The 21949-nt window shown below is 39.5% G+C and overlaps 1 protein-coding gene across 2 annotated transcripts in view; it reads left to right on the forward strand.

Moving 5' to 3' along the window:
* Positions 1 to 21949, forward strand: part of KATNAL2 (katanin catalytic subunit A1 like 2) — a 56126-nt gene that overhangs the window by 12017 nt on the left and 22160 nt on the right. For both annotated transcript variants that reach the window (XM_053571234.1, XM_053571235.1), the window contains exons 7-11: positions 813 to 911; positions 3230 to 3293; positions 3493 to 3611; positions 8363 to 8454; positions 11705 to 11815. In XM_053571234.1, coding sequence (XP_053427209.1) covers positions 813 to 911; positions 3230 to 3293; positions 3493 to 3611; positions 8363 to 8454; positions 11705 to 11815 — 485 coding nt within the window. The remainder of the gene's footprint in view (positions 1 to 812; positions 912 to 3229; positions 3294 to 3492; positions 3612 to 8362; positions 8455 to 11704; positions 11816 to 21949) is intronic.

Genomic DNA, 21949 nt, shown 5'->3' on the forward strand with positions numbered 1-21949 from the left:
AAAATTAAAGAAATATAAAAATAGTTTCTAGAGTCACTCAGAATGACTTTAGAAAGTAGGCTTTTTTTTTTTCATGTAACACTCTAGATATTCAGTTTGCCTGAAATACTCCTACTGAGAAAGGCCCCTTAGTGACTATTCTGAGGCGTCTTGTGAAATTGAAGTTTGGAAACTGTAAATTAGTTATCAGTAAAAGCTGCCTTAATTGATTACCCTCAATGGTTGCTATAGGGCTCTACTATGCACTTTCACTAGGTTGTCAGTTTCCTTGAATTTTGCTGAAGCAATTGTTTCTGCTGGATGTCGAGAACGATCACTAGGGAAAAAAGAGAAATTGGTTTCAGGGGAGCATTATCTCTTTTATGCAACAAATTAAAAAAGTGTTTGTGAGATCAAGGAGCAAGAGGGAGGCCAGGCACTGGCTAGGAACTATATTTTGCAGTAAAACCTAATGTAATTTGAAGGCATAGTCTGTAGCTTCTTTAATTATGGTCATAAATCAGCATCGTTTGCTATTGACTTAAGATATTGTTAGAAATTTTTTCCCCCCTAAAAGTACCATATTGTGTTATCAATATCTCCTTCAGGGAAAATCACTGAATATTTTCATAGCATGCCTTTGGTGAACTGACCCAAAATTGCAATGTAGATATATATAGAGAGATAGATACATATACACATATCTAATATGAAAATTTTTATCACCAGTGCTTTATATCCTATTATAAGTCAAGTATTCCACTGCTCCCATGTTTATTATAGCTGTAGAGGAAAACATTAGTTTTAACAAAATGATCAAATGTGCATTGCAGGACATTTATCTCCATAATCCAAACATAAAGTGGAATGACATTATTGGACTTGATGCAGCCAAGCAGTTAGTCAAAGAAGCTGTTGTATATCCTATAAGGGTAAGGATGGAAACCTCTTGGGACTCATTTCTGTTCATTATCCATTGGACAAGCTGTGTGTCATACACCCAGCAGCATGATTTTCTGTCCACAAGTTAACTTTTTGCCTGTGTTACAATACTTTCTCAGCACTGGAGCATCAAAGCCTAGTCTATTCTAGGCAATTTAAAATTGTATTACAAGTTGGTTCAAGACAGGTATCTGGCCTCAATGAAACTTTAAGATCTAAGACTCAGTAGTATACAGGACTTGTCGTAATGATTCACATTAGCCTGACTCACTAAAATTATGCTTACTATAGTCGAAATACTTCTTGTAAGAGAGGGTCTATCATTTTGTTTCTACAGATCCTCCCCTTGCCCCCATCCCCCACATTATCTGGGACTTTGTTTTGGGGTTATGAAGACTAGACATTCCCTTCCAGAACAGTGACCAGCAGTGCCAGCATGTTGTGCTCCTTACTTGTTACTGAAGAATCTCTGTGCATCTGACAAAATGAGTAGAAAAGTAGAAAAATGAGACTTTTCATGTTTGATTTTCAAATGGGGCGGTATAGCACTGAGTTTTTGCTATGTGGCAAACCACCCCACAACTTAGTGTCTTAAAAATACAATCATTTATTTGTTTTTAATACTGTGGGTAGGAAGTTTGGGTGGAACTCTGCTGGGATGGCTCATCTCTTTTCCACATAGTACTATTAGCTTGTCTTAATCACATGTATGGGCCATCAGCCAGAGTATCTGAAAAAGATGGAGAGACTGGAAAGGTTGGGATCAACAGGACAGCTGAGGTCTCTTTCTACCTGGCCTTCATTCCCTAGCAGGTAAGCCCAGTCCTGTTCATGTGGAGGCAGAAAGTTCTCAGAAAGAGGCAAGGAAGAGCAAGTCCTAATTCATGAGCATATTTCATGTCTCTTCTTTTATTTCTTATATTTGCTAGTCTTACATTTTCAAATCTCTTCTTATATTTGCAATATCCTATTGGCCTAAGTTACAAGGCTAGGTCCAGATTCAAGTGTTGGACAAAATAGATTCCATCTCTCAATGAAATGAGTTGCAAATAATTTGTGGCTGTTTTCTGTAATCTGCTAGAGTCAGGATTATAAATTTATTTTATTGAATAACCTGTTCATTCTTACTACTGAGCCTGTGCAGCACCTGATTTTTTGGATGTTTTGTTCTAAGAGACAAAAATCACTAAATTTGGATTCTTTTCTTTCTCTTTCTTACTGTGTTCAGACATGAGTGTAAGGAATATGCTGGTGTTCAGAATTAATAGAAATTTACTCACCTTTTCCTCTAACTAGAACCTATAGCATAAAACTCCCAGAAAGGTTAGACTATTTCATTAAAATTCTCTGGATATGTTATCTCAATGGTGTTATAAGTAACATATATGATGTTGAGGTTTGATAGGAGCATTATCTAGAAGTTAATAGCTAGTAGTAATTTTACTGTATTTTCCCTCTGTTGGCTGCCTTCACCACCATTCTCCACCAAGTATGGCCACCCGGTTCCCCAGACTGAATTTGAACTATGGATGAGATTTACTGAAGTCCATGTACAACCTATTTGGGGTCAGAGCTTCATAATGAATTTGCCACTGAATGTTCCCAACTTCTAAGACTTCATCACACATATACCTTTATTAGTTGGTTTTAGTATTTACCTTAAAGTTTGTACATGCTTTACAACATTCAAAAGATTGCCAAATTCTCTGCATATAGAACTCTGGGGGAAATGATGTTATGCCTATATGAAAGGACAGTCAGGATATGCCTTTTTTTTCCTTTAAAAAAAATTGCTCTTTTAAGAAGCCACAAAAATTAAGTAAGGCATTCTTAGCAAGTGAGAATATCAAATAGGATAAATAAGATACATACAAAAGACCATGATCTTAAACAAAAAAGGAAGACCTGAATTTTAGAATTGTGCAGCTTTTTTTTTTGAGACAAGATCTCACTCTGTCACCTCAGCTAGAATGCAGCGACATCATCATAGCCCACTGTGACCTCAACTCCTAGGCTCAAGTGATCCTCCTGCATTAGCCTCCTGAGTAGCTGAGACCTACCACAACACCTAGCTAATTTCTCTATTTTTCGGACAGACAAGGTTTCATTAAGTTGCCTAGGCTGGTCTCGAACTCCTGAGCTCGAGCCACCCTCCCACTTTGGCCTCTCGTGTTAGGATTACAGGCATGAGCCACCACTCCTGGCCAGGTTATGCTGCTTTTGCTCTACCTTTCCTATCATGTCTGTGCTAAGAGTGTGTAGGCTGATATATGAGTACCAGCCTCTTCTTTTTTCCTTGTTCCTGTAGTATCCACAGCTATTTACAGGAATTCTTTCTCCCTGGAAAGGACTACTGCTGTACGGCCCTCCAGGTAAACAGATCTTTCAATTTTGGTCTTGGAGTTAAGTGTGTGTGCAAAGGATGAGTTGCCCCTTTCTGTCTCCACTTCAGGATGGGGCAAATGAGAGCTGAGTAGCCACTTCCTTCTTTGAGTGTGAGACTGACTTCCGTCTGTAAGCAGAAGGAATAGTGTTATGTGACACTCACCTTTTATGCACATGTGTCTCTAGGTACTGGAAAGACTTTACTGGCCAAAGCTGTGGCCACTGAATGCAAAACAACCTTCTTTAACATTTCTGCATCCACTATTGTCAGCAAATGGAGAGGGGATTCAGAAAAACTTGTTCGGGTAGGAATTCTTAATTTTGATTTTTAAAAATAAGTTCTAGAGGAATATGGTAGTACAAAATGAAGTTAGAGCTTATTTGTTTGTAAGTGATTTGTGTGTTGGATTTTATCCTGGATCTTGATTACCAAAAGCCTGGCAAATGGATTGACTATTACATGTGGAAAAGTCATTCCCCCATCAGCAAAACATGCTCTCTCTTCCTTTGAGAATTTGACCAACAGCCCTTTTTGATCCATGCAATTTAGGAATGGAAGCTGGGGGGGGGAAATGCCATAGTCTCTGAAGTGGCCCTGTTTTTTCTTCTTCCAAGAAGCATTTATTATTAAACACATACAATATGTTCAGTTAACATTCATTGTGAGTCTGCTATTGTGTGCTGTCCCCATACTTGGTACTCAAAGGATGAATCAAGGCACATCAAAATTAATTATTCTATCAGGTGTTCTGAGCAGCTTTTTCTCCACAGTGCCCATAGCATGTAGGATGAGTTTTCATTTTTACAATATATCATTTATAGTTTATGGTATATTTTATATTATAAAATTGTACTATATCTTCTAGTCATCTTAAGTGAACTCCTGGTTATGGTTTATGCTTTAATGTAAGATAGGTCCTTCTCGTAAATCCTGTTCATATTCTGTAGAATGACAGACAAGTAATCAATACTAAGTGAATGTAAAATATTCCATATTTTCTGAAAAACTATTATCCTAATATATTATGCTTAAATTATATTCTTTGGATGACTTATTTTCAAAATGTTATGGCCTATTCAGAAGTCAGAATATTTTTAAACAATTGACTTACCTAAAATAGCCTATTATTTACTTTTATATGATTTTCAAGTTGTTTCAAATGTATAAGCTTTTATGAATTCTTGTTACCCCTTCAGGATTGTTAACTTGTAGAAATCTGTGTTGATATCTTCTATTTCTTTGCTTTTCATCTTAAGTCTAACTCAGGACCAGTTCCAAAGATGGGGCGTAAGTTTACCTACACCTACAGTTGTGGTTTCCATGTGATCTAGTTAGCTAGATTTCAATTCCAGTTGGCCTTTGAACAACACAGTTTGAACTGCACAGATCTACTTACAGAGAATTTTTTTTCTATCAATATTCTGTTTGAGGGATGTGAAACCCAAGTACAGGCAGGTTCCACAGGGCCACTGTGGGACTTGAGTATACATAGATTTTGGTATCTGCAGGAGGGGGTGGCGGCCAGGCATTGGAACCAATCTTCCATGTGTGCTGAGGTATGACTGTAGCTGGAATTCAACTAACTAGAATTCTTATCAGCTGGAAGACCTTTTCTGACATTCCATTTCTGTGTGCTAAATAACAACAAAACTTTTAAAAGATGCTCCTAGAATCAGTTTAGATTCATCTTCTGACATGAAAACTGATGTTTAGAACCATAAGTACGAGACACTGGAGAGTGCACAAGGAAAAATTACACTGTAATCCCTGGACAGGATTTACCTAGGCAGAAGAGTGGATTCAGATATTTTATGAATGTCCTTAAAAAAGATCGAAGCTACATGGATTTTCTTGTTTAATGTTGAATAGCTAGAAAGGTCAATTAACAAGAACTCTCTATCCTGTGTGAGCATTGTATTTAACTAAAGTTTTCCTCTGCTTAGTATTATTTTGTTAGAATTTTAAGAGTGAAGAAATTATTCCTATTATCTCTCCTCCCTTTACTATATATTTAAAAAGTAGCTAGCTTTTGTAAAAAGTACAAAAGGGTATATAGCCTCTGGACCTCTCTCCCCCTTGTAGGGAACTACTATTAAGAGTTACTGGTATAGCCTTCCAGAACATTTATCTGTATCTACATTAACATCAACAATTATTTCTATATCTCTTTTCCTTTTTAAGTATAAGAACATACTACTATACGTCCCTTTCTGTACCTTGCTTTCCCCCAACCCACTTAACAATAACTTGAATATTGTTCCACACTATTATACTTAGATTAAACTTGTTCTTTTATATGTCTAATGGTTGTTCATTGCAGATGTATAAAAATATATTCAATCATTTTTAATGGTTATTTAGGTTGTTTCCAGTCTCTTGCTATTATGAACAAAGCTTGAGTGGGCAGTCTTCTACATACATATGGTAGTGTAGGACAATTTCTATGAAGTTGAACTGCTGAGACCGAGGGAGTAGAAATCACTGATTGCCAGACTGACAGCCAATAGGGCTCTATCAGCTTAACGTATCACCTTCAGTAGTTCGTGAGTTTGTTTGCTTCTCCACACCCTGGCCAATGCTGTACTGCACCAAAAAAAAAAGTTCTAAAAATCTTTGCCAATCTGATAGTGAAAAGCAATAGAGTATTTCAGGGATTAAATGTGCGTTTCAATAGTTCAGTGCTTGTATGGGTGTTTCTTTGATTCTGAATGAACCTGAGCATGTTTTCATAGGTTTAGAAAATATTTGTATTTCTTTTTTCTGTGAAATGCCTTTTTATTTTGGAAATTTAAAAAAATAATTTAAGAAGAATCAGAACAGATAGCCTCTGCTAACCTTGAACGATATTTTACCATATCCTTTCAGAAACTATTTTCTTCTTATTTTCTGAGCTCTTGGGAAGATCCTCATCTGGAAATTCTTGGTCATGCTGTCAGGCTCCTTACCACAAAGCTTTCGGGCTCTTCAGTACCTTCGCCTAAATCGGAGAAGCTTTTTCTACCACTGGTTTCTCTTTCTATTCCAATTAAAGAGTTATTTATAGGAAACCCTTGGGTTATGTTCCTCCCTCCCCTCCTAATGTTGGTGCCTCTTAGAAGTTGATCGCCATTGAATGGTTGAGTGGTCTTTTTAGCAAATACATATACCTATTGAAGCTTTTATCTCTCAACATCCCCCTCCCCCAATTGTATGATTTAACTTCCTCTAAGTACCTCTGAAAATTTTAGACTAATGCTTGCAGAAGCACTTACCTGGGACTCTATGTATTCTCTGGGACTGGAAAGAGTAATGGAGTGGGCAGTATAGAGACTTGGTTTACGAGAGGTTCTTGGTCTCTCTGCCCTCTTAGTGAGCTTCTTAAAAACATGTATGGTTCTGGGCAGCGCCTGTGGCTCAGTTAGTAAGGCGCCAGCCCCATATATCGAGGGTGATGGGTTCAAACCCGGCCCCGGCTAAACTGCAACCAAAAAATAGCCGGGTGTTGTGGCGGGCACCTGTAGTCCCAGCTACTCGGGAGGCTGAGGCAGGAGAATCACTTGGGCCCAGGAGTTGGAGGTTGCTGTGAGCTGTGTGAGGCCACCGCACTCTACCGAGGGTAATAAAGTGAGACTCTATCTCTACCAAAAAAAAAAAAAAAAAATGTATGGTTCTAATAAAGGGTTCTAATATTCCATTGTCCTTTGGGTAGATTGCTATATTGAAATCACCCAAATGTTGGGCGGCGCCTGTGGCTAAAGGAGTAGGGCGCCGGTCCCATATGCCGGAGGTGGCGGGTTCAAACACAGCCCCGGCCAAAAACCACAAAAAAAAAAAAAAAAAAAAAAAAATGTTGCTGAAATCACCCAAATGTCAAGTACAGTGAAGTTTTTTGTGTTTGTATGGTAAGGAAAAAAGTAATTTACTTCTAATTAGGTGGTCTCTATCGTATCTAAAAGGCATTTTCGATGAGTGTCCCAGCGATGCCATTGTTCTCTGAGTTCATTAGAGATAGTCAATCGTTCCAGTAAAACAAGATTCTGCAAAAGGAAAATGCTGGCACATAAGCTTGGGTGAACCACACAGGCAAGCAGTGGGGAAAGGCGAGGATCTTCCCAGTTGGTGATAGGGAGACCTGTAGGGATGACCTGCTGCTGCTCATGAAAACACAGTCTGGCTTTCTCTGAGCCCTTCCCCCCATTTGTTGTGTGTTGCTTTGCTAGTGCTAAGTGACATGGAGAATAAATCCCCCATGCCTATTAAAGAATCTCTATTCTTTTCTAAATCTCTACTGCTTTCTCCCATCAACTGGTGAAGAATTGTATATGATGCTCAAGAGATCAGTTTCAGGGTTAAAAAAAACCAGGTTTATGTTGTTATATTCTTTTCATCACTACCATACCACATCTCCCTTTAGAGCTCTTTATTTTGTTTTTTTATGTCTGTTCTTTTGCTAGTTTCTTTTCTGTTCTTGTTCAGTCTGTAATATTTTATTTTATTCTGGAATAGAACATCTTATTCAATCAAGAATTGCCTTCTAGTACCTGAGCTACCAAACAGCAATATTGAGGGTAGTTTACTCCATTACCCTGTGGAGGAGCAAAATGCTTTAGCCTTGTTACCCATGAGTAGAACTCTGTCCCTTCCCAGCAGTCCTACCTTCGAAAAAAAACCTTCCACTATCTCCAAAGGTTAAGGGAAAATTTATCAAATGATTTTATGTATCCATATGGAACATGTTATTGAACATGTTACTGGTGGGGTATCTAAGGGGTTAATTAACCAGCTGGACGCTTTGGAACTGAGCTTTATCTTAAGCTCTCCCTGGTAGCCTTGAATTAACTATCTACTCTCTGTAGATCTAATTTTATTAAGTGATAAATGAAAATAATTGGACCATTCAATCCCATGGGATAGTGGTCAGAAGAAATAATTGTAATGACTGTAAAGTTATTCTGAAATAACAGAGTGTAGCATGAATGTTTATTATTACAGTCATTTCTAAGCTTTTAAACTCTGGGAGCAGCTGAGGACTTTAAGTATTTGAATTTGAACATGTGCTTGCTTTTCCTCACCCAGGTGCTATTTGAACTTGCCCGCTATCACGCGCCTTCCACAATCTTCCTGGACGAGCTGGAGTCAGTGATGAGTCAGAGAGGCATGGCTCCTGGGTAACAGACAGGGCTTTTTTTTTTTTTTGGTCATAATTTCTCCCCTCTTATAAGTGTATTTGATGGTCGGAAGCCCATCAACATTTACCAGCAGAATGAGCCTATTAATAAGCCCACAAATTTTCTGCAGACACACAGAAAGTTCTTTAAATTAGATCCTGCTAACTGAATAGCTGATTTAAGTAGTTTTTATAACCGGAGGAAAAAATCATCTTCCCTTCCCCCTTCCCCACAGTGTGGTTTTCAGGCCTAGAGATCATACAGCCCCAGGATCCCAGGCTGCCCTAATGGTCTGCTGGCTCAGAATAGCTGCTGGGACCAACTCCTCTGGAGCCCAAGGGCTGCCTGTGGGGAGCAGGGTTGCCCACTCAGCCACTATGAAGGGCAAAGTTCATATGTCACTCCTGAGAGTCAGTCCTTAACGGTATGTGAGGCCAGGGATGCCACCCTTTCTCTATGCCATTAGGTTATGGCTCAACATGTTTGATTTTAAATATTTCACATATGTTATCTCTAAAGATTGTCAGCCAATGTCCCCAGAAGGAAGAAACACTTCTTAATACTGTAATAAGCCTGTTTGTGCTTCCAAAAGGCTGAGTACTGGGTTTGTTCTTTTGTTCATTTGTTTTTAAGACTGGCTTTCTGTCTTGGTCAGAGGTATTTTTTTTTTTTTTGGAAGATATTTACTAAATTTGGAATCCTTGGCTTGAAAAAAGAGATCTCTGGGAAATCTCAACACAGCTGCATTTATTAATGACCTTTAATGGTCTGTGATCAAGGCAGAACTAATAGTAATAAAAAGCAAATAATTAGCTTGTTGGAAGTATAACTAGAATATAACTTATGAAATTTTACTTGCTGGAAACCATTTTCTCAGCAGGAAAATACAAACACAAAGATGTACCCAAATAATAAAGGATTCATGCAATTGATGGAAATGGGACATTATCCCCAGCTTACCTGGTGCTTGTTAGCCCCAGGGTGATGCTCTGCCTTTCTACACTGGGTCTGCTGGGGGCAGATGACCGCACAGGCAGAGCTGGGAACCTACCAGAACACCCTAGTCACTCTCTCTGCAAAGACCAAGTCCACCTCACTTTCCTAACCATGGTGACCTACCTGCTCCTTCTTACATTCACTATGTTGATCTCTATCTCCAGGGTTTCCTAAGACCTTATTTGGGCTAATTTGAAAACCTTCCAACTATTATTTATTTATTTGTTCATTCATGTATTTATTTTTTAGAGATGGGGTCTTGCTCTGTTACCCAGGTTGGAGTACAGTGGCAATATGATCACAACTCACTGCAACCTTGATCTCCTGGGCTCAAGCAATCCTCCCACCTTAACCTCCCCAATAGCTGGAACTATAGGCATGGGCCACCACACTCAGTGAATTTTTTGTAAAGGTGAGGTCTTCCAGTCGGGTATGGTGGCTCATGCCTATAATCCTAGCACTCTGGGAGGTTGAGGCGGTTGGATTGCTTAAGCTCAGGAGTTTGAGACCAGCTGAGCAAGAGAGAGACCGTCTTTACTAAAAATAGAAAAACTATGGTGATGCCTGTGGCTCAAAGGAGTAAGGCACCAACCCCATATGCCGGAGGTGGCAGGTTCAAGCCCAACCCCGGCCAAAAACTGCAAAAAAAAAAACAAAAAAAACTAGCAAGGCGTAATGTTGCACACTTGTAGCCCCAGCTACTCAGGAGGCTGAGGCAAGAAAATCACTTGAGCCCAAAGAGTCTGAAGTTGCTGTGAGCTATGATGTCATGACACTAGCCAGGGTGACAGAATGAGACTCTGCCTCAAAAAAAAAAAAAAAAGATGTGATCTTTCTATATTGCCAAAGCTGGTCTTGAACCTCTGGCCTCAAGTGATCCTCCCACCCTGGCCTCCCAAAGTGCTGGGATAACAGGCATGAGCCACTGTGCTTGCCCTTCATCTACTATCCTTTAATTGTTCCAGGTTTTGCCCTGAATTTCATTTTCCTTGTTTGGAACTTGAAGACTCAAAAATTAGTCTTATAGTTTTAGAGTCTTCAAGTGGTCAGAGAATAAGGGAAGATATTCTGAAGAATTCTTAGATTATATTATGTTAAAAGAATCATAGCTATGGGCAAATGCTAAATATATAAGTGTACTGTGAGAGCGTCTTCTCCCTTAGGAAAAGATATGAGTAATAAGGAGCATAGACCTCCAAAAACCATATACCTAATTTGGGTTGCCACCACACCATCACAGATGGGAGACTGAATGTCATTTGCCCAAGAAAGGCATTTTTTTGACCTTTTAACTAGATCTATGCAAGTGAAGAGGAAGAAGAGTCTGATGAATGTGGGCAGTATCTAAACCCAAATTGGATTGTTCAGGTCCCCACAGTGTGCTCTTTCTTGGTGGTTGGGTCTTTGGCAATGGTGGTGGGGGGCTTAGAGGGCAAATTTGCACAGAAAACTACCCCCAATCTCCTATGAAAAGCAGAGGCTCTATTTCATTATCTTGCTTCTTTTTTTTTTTGTAGAGACAGAGTCTTACTTTACGGCCCTCGGTAGAGTGCTGTGGCCTCACACAGCTCACAGCAACCTCCAACTCCTGGGCTTAAGCAATTCTCTTGCCTCAGCCTCCCGAGTAGCTGGGACTACAGGCACCCGCCACAACGCCCGGCTATTTTTTGGTTGCAGTTTGGCCGGGGCCGGGTTTGAACCCGCCACCCTCGGTATATGGGGCCGGTGACTTACCGACTGAGCCACAGGCGCCGCCCCCATTATCTTGCTTCTTATTAGAAGAGAGTGAAACAGATTCAGTTAGTAGTTCATCTCTCTTGAACAATTTAGATCTACAAATTATACTTAAATGCTGCTTATGAAAATACTTTCATGCTTGCTATATGAATGAAAAGGATTATTCTCAATTATGTCATTTCTTAAAGGGGTAAATAATGCTGCAGGTAGACACATCTGGACCACATTTAATCTATCTGTGACACTGTTTACCCTTCATTTATTTTCTAATTCACTGCCAACATTTGGTTTTCTTTTAAATGCCATCATTATATTCATTTACTTCCTTTCAATTACTCTGTATGTGAAAATAATATCGAAGTGCTCATTTTCCCTAACTCTTAGTATGAGAGACTCCTTTAGCTATCAGAATGGAACCTGTCCTACAGTGACTGGGTCATTGCCATGAATGCCACTCTTGGCATGAGGGCAAAGGCTCTGCCACATGGGTGAATCATGTCCCCTTGTCTCTCTGCAGAGGAGAACATGAAGGAAGTCTTCGGATGAAGACAGAGTTACTGGTGCAGATGGATGGGCTGGCACGCTCAGACGATCTGGTGTTTGTCTTAGCAGCCTCTAACCTGCCATGGTAAGAGATCAAGAGAGTACATTACACTTCCAGAAGCCACTGAGTACAAGTAAACATTTTATATTAACCACTCAGATGCAGCCTTATTGTTTGGTTCCAGCCCTGGGAGAGAGATCAACTTTGAAGCCTTTACTGTTTGAGTTTCCAATCCTTCCTATCTCTGTCAGGAAAGATTTGCTCTAAAAGGGAGAACACAGTGCAGGGCTACTGCTGACAATTTTTTAAATGGACAGTTTGAGTTCAAAGCTGAATTATGTAGTATGTTTAAATTAAGCAGGACTTTGGCATAGAACTATAAAATGCTTAAAACTGCCAGGACTCAAAGAATATTCTAGAAATAATCTATTTGGATTTTATTGGTCTTAAATTTGTTTTAAGTTAGGAGGAAAATCTTGAATGTTGAACAGTAAAAAGGAAGCTAAATAATCTCCAACTGAAAATATAAACTGCACTTAGAGTCTTCTATTCAAACTATATCCCAGAGTGGGTTTGAGAATGATTCTAGAAATGCAATTGGGAAATAAGAGATGTTGACTAGGGAAAAACAATATCTACTTGGAAAGTATATTTAAAAAACAATTTATAATCTCTTTATAGTTCTAAGAATATTTTCACATATATTATTTCTTTCAAGCTGTATGTAAGGCTGTTCTGCCCATTCTCAGAGATGGAATAAGGTCAAAGAGGTCAATCTACCTACCCAAAGTCAACAAACCTTGTAACCCAGCTGGGCCTTGTGTCACTCGCTTGACCCCCTCCTACTCATTTATTTTTCCACATTCAAAGATGAAAAAAGAAACTCCTTTGTAGTGCATGCTGATCATCTCAGACCCCAAATAAGAAGTTGCTGAAAAGAAAACGTAATTTTCATGTAACCTGTTATTTAAAATATGTTCCTAATTTAAACCTGGCTCCATCTCTCCTTAGATCTGTAAAATTTTCTCTATTGTGCTCGAGGAGATCAGCATTTTACATTTTGAAGACATACTGTATATATCTCTATAAAATGTTAAAAGTGGAGTCCAAACAGGGACCCAACTCATCATTTAAATGTGACATGAAATCCTCTAGGGAGGGAATCTCTTGTCCTTTATAGTTTGAAACAAGGTCAGTCATAACCTCTGGAGGTAAATGTCAGAGTCACTTGGGGTATGAGTGTAGCTGTAAAATTTCAGGCATAAATGAGGGAAGGTCTGTGCCCTGGGAGACTGATACATGGAGTAACAAGCTGTGGTATATGTACACCATGGAATACTATTCAGCCAGTAAAAAAGATGAAGACTTTACATCTTTTGTACTAACCTGGATGGAGGTGGAACACATTCTTCTTAGTAAAGCACCACAAGAATGGGGAAGTAAGACTCCAGTGTACTCAATTCTGATATGAAGACAATTGATGACCCATTACATGGTGGGGGTGGGGAAGGGGGAGCAAGGCAAGGAAGGAGGGGGGGGTGGGAAGTCACAGTGTGTGACACACCTCTTGGGGTGGGACATAATTATAAGAGGGACTTTACCTAACAAATCAGTGTAACCTGGTTCTTTGCACCCTCAATGAATCCCCAATAATAAAAAAAAGTAAAGAAAAAAAAAATAGAGGGCCCTTTGCTCCCAGTGAATACCTAGGAATTTGTTGAGTAATTGTGCTTTTGCAATTCCCTACACCCAAATAAATGGTTTCAGAAGGCTAAAACAAACAAACAAACAAAAAAAAAAACAGAAAACAACAAATAAATAAATTTAGAAGGGCTTTTCCAGAAATACGCTTCTCAACATGTCAGCTGGCAAATATACATATGCTTTTGAACTTGGATTCTTTAAGTAGATTGTATCATTACAATGTACCTTGGAATCAGTATGTCTAACTCATATATCCTTTAGCATTGCTAGGATTTTAAAAATACTTTTTATTATGAAAAATTCCAAATGAATTCTAAGGAAGGGGGAAAACACAATGAACCCACTATTTCTCAGTTTCAACAATGAACAGCAATCTTGCTCAATTTATTTTATCATTTACAGTTGCTCCCCCCGCTCCCAGCTTTTTTTGATGCACTATCTTAAATCATATTCAACTATAATGTTGTTTCTTCAGTGTATATTTCAGCATACATCTACAAAAAATAAGGACATTTTCATAATTACCACATGATAATCATACATTATCACGTGATAATGTTATTATCATCCCTAACAAAATTTTTTTAATTTATTTTTATTGTTAAATCATAGCTGTGTACATTAGTGCAATCAAGGGGTACAATGTGTTGGTTTCATATACAATCTGAAATAGTCTCATCAAACTGTTCAATGTAGCCTTCATGGCATTTTCTTAGTTATTGTATGTAGACATTTGTATTCTGTCTTTAGTAAGTTTTGCCTGTACCCATTCTAAGATGCACCTTAGGTGTGGCCCCATCCATTACCCTCCCTCCACCATAACCCTCCCCCTCCCTTCCCCTTCTTTGGCCCTTTCCCCATAGTCTTGTGCTATAGTTGGGTTATAGCCTTCATGTGAAAGCTATAATTTAGCTTCATAGTAGAGCTGAGTATATTGGATACTTTTTCTTCCATTCCTGAGATACTTTGCTAAGAAGAATATGTTCCAGCTCCATCCATGTAAACATGAAAGAGGTAAAGTCTCCATCTTTCTTTAAGGCTGCATAATATTCCATGGTATACATGTACCACAATTTGCTAGTCATTCGTGGGTCGATGGGCACTTGGACTTCTTCCATGACTTAACAATTATGAATTGGGCTGCAATAAACATTCTGGTACAGATGTCTTTGTTATATTGTGATTTTTGGTCTTCTGGGTATATACCTAGTAAAGGAATTATAGGATCAAATGGCAGGTCTGTTTTTAGGTCTCTAAGTATTCTCCAAACATCCTTCCAGAAGGAACGTAGTAGTGTGCATTCCCACCAGCAGTGTAGAAGTGTGCCCTTTTCTCCACATCCACACCGACATCTCTGGTTTTGGGATTTTGTTATATGGACTACTCTTACTGGAGTTAGGTGATATCTCAAAGTAGTTTTGATTTGCTTTTCTCTGATGATTAAGGATGATGAGCTTTTTCTCATGTGTTTGTAGATTGTGCGTCTCTCTTCTTTGGAGAAGTTTCTCTTCAAGTCCCTTGCCCACCCTGAGATGGGGTCATGTGTTCTTTTCTTGCTAATACATTTGAGCTCTCTGTGGATTCTGGTTATTAGACCTTTATCGGAGGTATAACCTGCAAATATTTTCTCCCATTCTGAGGGCTGTCTGCTTGCTTCACTCACTATGTTCTTGGCTGTGCAGAAGCTTTTTAGTTTGATCAGGTCCCAGTAGTGTATTTTTGATACTGCTTCAATTGCCCAGGGAGTCTTCCTCATAAAATATTCACCCAGGCCGATTCCTTCAAGAGTTTTCCCTGCACTTTCTTCAAGTATTTTTATAGTTTCATGTTTTAAGTTTAAATCTTTTATCCAGTGAGAGTCTATCTTAGTTAATGGTGAAAGGTGTGGGTCCAGTTTCAATCTTCTACAGGTTGCCAGCCAGTTCACCCAGCACCATTTGTTAAATAGGGAATCTTTTCCCCACTGAATGTTTTTAATTGGCTTGTCAAAGATCAAATAACAGTAAGTAGCTGGATTCATCTCTTAGTTCTCTATTCTGTTCCAGACATCTACTTCTCTGTTTTTGTGCCAGTACCATGCTGTTTTGATCACTATTAATTTATAGTAAAGTCTCAGGTCTGGTAGCATGATTCCTCCTGCTGTGTTTTTATTGCTGAGTAATGTTTTGGCTATTCAAGGTTTTTTCTGATTCCATATAAAATGAAGTATTATTTTTTCAAGATCTTTAAAATATGACAATGGAGCTTTAATAGGAATTGCATTAAAATTATATATTGTTTTGGGTAGTATAGACATTTTAAAAATGTTGATTCTTCCCAGCCATGAGCATGCTATGTTTTTCCATTTGTTAACATCTTCAGCTATTTCTTTTCTTTTCTTTTTTTTATTGTTGGGGATTCATTGAGGGTGCAATAAGCCAGGTTACACTGATTGCAATTGTTAGATAAAGTCCCTCTTGCAATCATGTCTTGCCCCCAAGTTCTCTTTGTAGAGATCTTTCACATCCTTTGTTAGGTATACTCCCAAATATTTCATCTTCTTTGGCACTACTGTGAAAGGAATAGAGTCCTTGACTGTTTTTTCAGCTTGGTTATTGTTGGTATATATAAAGGCTACAGATTTATGGGTGTTGATTTTGTAGCCTGAGACATTGCTGTACTCCCTGATCACTTCTAAAAGTTTTGTAGTAGAATCCCTAGTGTTTTCCAGATATACGATCATATCATCTGCGAAGAGTGAAAGTTTGATCTCTTCTGACCCTATGTGGATACCCTTGATTGCCTTTTCTTCCCTAATTGCAATGGCTAAAACTTCCATTACAATGTTAAAGAGCAATGGAGACAATGGGCAACCTTGCCTGGTTCCTTATCTAAGTGGAAATGTTTTCAATTTAACTCCATTCAATAAGATTCCGGCTGTGGGTTTGCTGTAGATGGCCTCTATTAGTTTAAGAAATGTTCCTTCTGTTCCAATTTTCTTAAGTGTTCTGATCATGAAGGGATGGTGGATATTATCAAAAGCTTTTTCTGCATCAATTGAATGAATTTCTGCATCAATTGAAAGAATCATATGGTCCTTATTTTTTAGTTTGTTTATGTGTTGAATTACATTTATAGATTTACGTATATTGAACCAGCCTTGAGAAACCAGGGATAAATCCCACTTGGTCATGGTGTATAATTTTTTTGATGTGTTGTTGGATTCTGTTTGTTAGGATCTTATTGAGTATTTTAGCATCAATATTCATTAGTGATATTGGTCTATAATTTTCTTTTCTTGTTGGGTCTTTCCCTGATTTGGGGATGAAGGTGATGTTTGCTTCATAGAATGTGTTGGGTAATATTCCTTCTTTTTCTATATTTTGGAAGCGGTTTAGTAGTGTAGGTACTAGTTCTTCTTTAAACGTTTGGTAGAATTCTGATGTAAAGCCATCTGGTCCTGGGCTTTTCTTTTTAGGGAGATTTTGTATAGTTGATGCTATTTCAGAACTTGATATAGGCCTGTTCAACATTTCCACTTCATTCTGGCTAAGTCTTGGTAGGTGGTGTGCTTCCAGGTATTGGTCGATTTCTTTCAGATTTTCATATTTCTGAGAGTAGAGTTTCTTGTAGTATTTGTTAAGGATTTTTTGAATTTCTGAGGGGTCTGTTGTTAATTCATCATTACTGTTTCTGATTGATGAAATTAGAGATTTTACTCTTTTTTTCCTTATTAGGTTGGCCAAAGGTTTATCTATTGTATTGATCTTTTCAGAAAACCAACTTTTGGATTTATTAATCTGTTATATAATTCTTTTGTTTTCAATTTCATTTAGTTCTGCTCTGATTTTGGTTATTTCTTTTCTTCTGCTGGGCTTGGGGTTGGAGTGTTCTTCCTTCTCCAGTTGCTTCCTTCTCCAGATGTTCCATTAAGTTATTAACTTCCTCTCTTTCCTTTTTCTTGAGGAAGGCTTGTAGTACTATAAATTTCCCTCTTAGGACTGCCTTTGCAGTATCCCAGAGGTTCTGGTAATTCGTGTCTCGGTTGTTGTTTTGTTCCAAAAATTTGGTGATTTCCTTCTTAATCTCATCTATAACCCATCTATCCTTCAGCATAAGGTTGTTTAGCTTCCATGTTTTTGTATGGGTATGGGTTCCTGTTGTTATTGAGTTTAACTTTTTTTCCATGATGGTCTGAGAAGGTGCAAGGAATAATGTCTATTTTTTTAAATTTGCTGAGGTTAGATTTGTGGCCTAGGATATGGTCGATTTTGGAGTATGTTCCGTGGGCTGATGAGAAGAATGTGTATTCAGTTTTTGGGGGATGAAATGTTCCGTAGATGTCTGTTAAGTCCAGATGTTGAATGGTTGAGTTTAAATCTAAAATTTCTTTGCTTAGCTTCTTTTTGGAGGATCTATCCAGCACTGCTATAAAGGGGTGTTAAAATCTCCAACTACTATGGAAGTGGAGGGAATTGAGTTTCTCATGTCTTTTAGAGTTTCTCTTATAAATTGAGGTGTGTTGTGGTTGGGTGCATAAATATTAATAATTGAGATCTCATCATATTGAGTATTACCTTTAACAAATATGAAGTGTCCATCCTTATACTTAATTATTTTGGTTGGTTTAAAGCCTACTGCGTCTGCGAACAGGATTGCAATGCCTGCTTTTTTCTGCTTTCCATTTGCCTGGAATATAGATGACCATCCCTTCACCTTGAGTCTATAATTGTCTTTTAATGTAAGATGTGATTCTTGTATGCAGCAGATATCTGGCTTGAGTTTTTGTATCCAGTCAGCCAAATTGTGCCTCTTTAGAGGACAGTTTAAACCATTCACATTAATTGAGAATATTGATAAGCCTTTCGAGAGACTGGTGGACATTTTTAATCCTTTTGCAACTGTGGAAGTTAGAATTTGATCAAGACTTTTTGGGTGGGTTTACTTTTGTGGTGGAGGATTATGCTGGTCTTTATGGAGGATAGGTCTGAGACTATCCTGGAGAGCTGGTTTAGTTATGGCAAATTTCTTCAACATGTGAATGTCATTGAAGTATTTAATTTCTCCATCATAAATGAAACTCAGTTTAGCTGGGTATAGGATCCTGGGTTGAAAGTTATTTTGTTTTAGGAGATTAAAAGTCAATGACCATCCTCTTCTAGCTTGAAAGGTTTCAGCAGAGAGATCTGCAGTTATTCTAATATTCTTCCCCTTGTAGGTAATGGTTTTCTTTCTTCTGGCAGCTCTCAGAATTTTCTCCTTCATATTAACTTTAGTGAAATTGATTATGATGTGTCTGGGGGATGTCTTATTCGGGTTGAGTCGTGCTGGAGTTCTGAAGCTGTCAACTATCTGAATTTCAGAGTGTCTTGGCATGTCTGGAAAGTTCTCCTTCATAATCTCATGGAGAAGAGACTCTGTGCCTTGTGAAGCCACTTCATCGCTTTCGGGGATCTCTATAAGACGAATATTGGTTTTCTTCAAATTATCCCAGAGCTCTCTGAGAGAGTGATCTGTTTTTGCCCTGTATTTCTCTTCCTCTTTGAGAGTTTGGGAGCATTCGAAAGCTTTGTCTTCAATGTCAGAAATCCTTTCTTCTGCTTGCTCCATTCTGTTACTCAGGGATTCTACTGTGTTTCTCAGATCTTTGAGGGATGCAACTTCTTGTCTCAATGTGTCAAAATCTTTGGTCATTTGGTCTTTGAATTTGTTGAATTCTTGAGATATCTTTTGGGTTTCTGCTTGGAGTTCTAATTTGATCTTATTTGCTATCCAGATTCTGAATTCAATTTCTGACATCTCAGCTATTTGTTTGTGCATGGGATCTTGTGCTGTGTCTGCCCCATTGATCCTTCGGGGAGTTGATCTACTCTGATTGTTCATATTGCCAGTGTTTTTCTGTTGATTTTGCCTCATGATTGTTTTTCACCATTGCCTCTGGCCGTCCTCAGAGTTGGGGAGGTTCTCACCAAGATTAAACCCTAGCGGGATCACTCTATTGTTGCTGGATCTTTGTAGGGAGTGACCATGTGAATTTCCTCTTGGGCTGCCCCAGCTAGGGAGTTCTGGTTGTGGAAGCAGCTCTGGCATGTGACACACCCAGATCCAGCAACAGGGCGGGAGGTGGTGCGCACGGTTCTGGGAGTGCCTGGCACCCATTGACTTTGGCACAGAGAGCCCAAGGCTCCAGCAGTCTCTGGTCAGGGGAAAGGCTTTGCGCAGAGGCAGGGAGGGCTCCAGAGGGCATGCAGCTACCAGTATCCCTGGCCAATGTACAGGCCAATGTGGAGGCCTGGAGGACACAGGAGGGAGGACGCAGGGTTGCGCAGCTGCCGCAGTTCCTGGTCAGGGCATGCGAAGGCCCGGTGGGTGCTGGTCATGGGTCGGGGGGTGCAGCACAGCTTTATGGAGTTCCGGGTGGTGCCAAGCCCAGGAGTTTAAGGTGGCTATGAGCTGTGACACCACAGCACTCTACCCAGGGCAACAGCCCGAGCCTCCAGTGTGCCAAAACCCGGTCTCACTCTGCCCCTGAGTGTTAAGGCTGTAAGGCAGCTCAGTCCCCACCTTTAGGCTGCTCAGTCACTAGGTTACTAGGTCCCGCCGATCCTTGCTCTGGGACCTTGAGGGCGGAGCTTGCCAGGGCAGTTCTCTCACAATGGCTTCCTGCGACCCAGCTCAGTGGCTCAGTCTGGGACCCTAGACAATGCCCAAAGTTCTCCGCCCTCCTGCTCAAGCTCTCCCTAAGGCAGTTCAAGTGAGTGCCAAGTCCAAAAACACCAAAACAGTTCACAGGTAAGGCCTTTCCAGTTTGCAGTCTCACTGCTGCTTGTACTTATGGTTGCCGGCGGGATTAAGTCGATCGAATACACGCAACCACTTACCAGTTTTCCACTGTTTTTGTCCTCCTCTTGGGGTCCAGAAGTCTCTTGCTGACTCCCTGTATCATCAAGGGGATGATTATAGGCAGATCCCACCAGCCAAAGATGCCTGGAGTCTTATCCCCCCAAATTCACCGTGACCAGTTGCAGGGAAGCTGTTACTCGGCCGCCATCTTTAATCTCCCCTAATAAAATTAATAGTGATTCTTTACTATTTATATTCAGATTTCCCATATGGTTTCAAAGATGTTTACAATTGATTCTGTGAATGGGTATCCAAATGAGGTTTGCACTTTGGAGTTGTTCACTCTTGTAAGTTTATTTTTATTTTTATTTATTTATTTTTTTTGAGACAGAGTCTTACTTTGTTGCTCTCAGTAGAGTGCTGTGGCGTCATAGCTCACAGAAACCTCAAACTCGTAGACTCAAGCCATCCTTTTGCCTCAGCCACTCGAGCAGCTGGGACTATAGATACCTGTCACAACACCCAGTTATTATTATTTGTTTTAGAGACAGGGTCTCACTCTTGCTCAGGCTGGTCTGGAACTCCTGAGCTCAAGTGATCCAGAGTGGAAGATTACAGACATGAGCCACCATGCCCAGCCCTTTTTTTTTTTTTTTTTTGAGAGAGAGAGAGTCTCACTGTTTCCTTGACTGTAGTGCCATGGCCTCAGCCTAGGTCACAGCAATCTCAAACTCCTGGGTTCAAGGACTCCTCCTGCCTCAGCTTCCTGAGTAGCTGGGACTATGGGTACCTGCCACAATGCCTGGCTAATTTTTCTATTTTTACTAGAGACAAGTTCTCAGTCTTGCTCAGGCTAGTCTTGAACTCCTGAGCTCAAGGGATCCTCCCTCCTTGGCCTACCAGATTGCTAGGATTACAGGCATGAGCTGCCATGCCCAGCCTCTTGTAAGTCTCTTTTAATCTGAAACTGACTGCCTCCTTTTTTCCCCCACTTGCCACTGAGTTATTGTTTGCCAGGGAGATTGTCTTGCAGAATGTCCAGACCCTCTGGATTTGGCTCATTGTATCCTCACAGTAGTAGTTATTTTGTTCTTCTTACTCCTATTATTACTCTAGACTAAAAGTCAGAGTAATTATATGCAGGATCAATAGAATATTTTTGGCACACACACTTCATGGGTAATGCTGTGTCCATCACAGTACATTACATCTAGAAGTATGTCAAGTCTTCTTGCCATGGTGATGCCAAGATGGAGTGGGGGATTGAGGTGTGTCAGCCTGGCTCCTCCAGTGCACAATTCCCATAATTGGTTTTCGCATCCACTGATGATGTTGCCTCAATCAATCATTTCAGGAAGGATGTTATTCTATCATTTCTTTTGATCGATAGCTGGAATTATTCTCTATAATAAAACTTTCCCTTATCCAATAGGGTTATTTGGTTATCCTGAAATATAGTTTATACTAGTATTAGGCCTAGGCTAAGGTGGAAAAATACCAGTTAACTCCTGAAAAATTTCTGGGCCACAAGCCCTCAACAAAATGGAGTAAGTCTGGTTCACTCCCATTATAGATGAGAAAGTGCTCACTGACTTCTTGCTTGACTAAATCCCTGAGAAATGGACTGGGAGGTACCAGCTGTCCCCAAACTGACCTTTAAGAAATAGTAGGTGGGGAAATTACTGAAACAAA

Source organism: Nycticebus coucang, chromosome 19 (assembly GCF_027406575.1).
Source record: "Nycticebus coucang isolate mNycCou1 chromosome 19, mNycCou1.pri, whole genome shotgun sequence".
In the NCBI taxonomy this organism is placed as follows: Eukaryota; Metazoa; Chordata; class Mammalia; order Primates; family Lorisidae; genus Nycticebus; species Nycticebus coucang.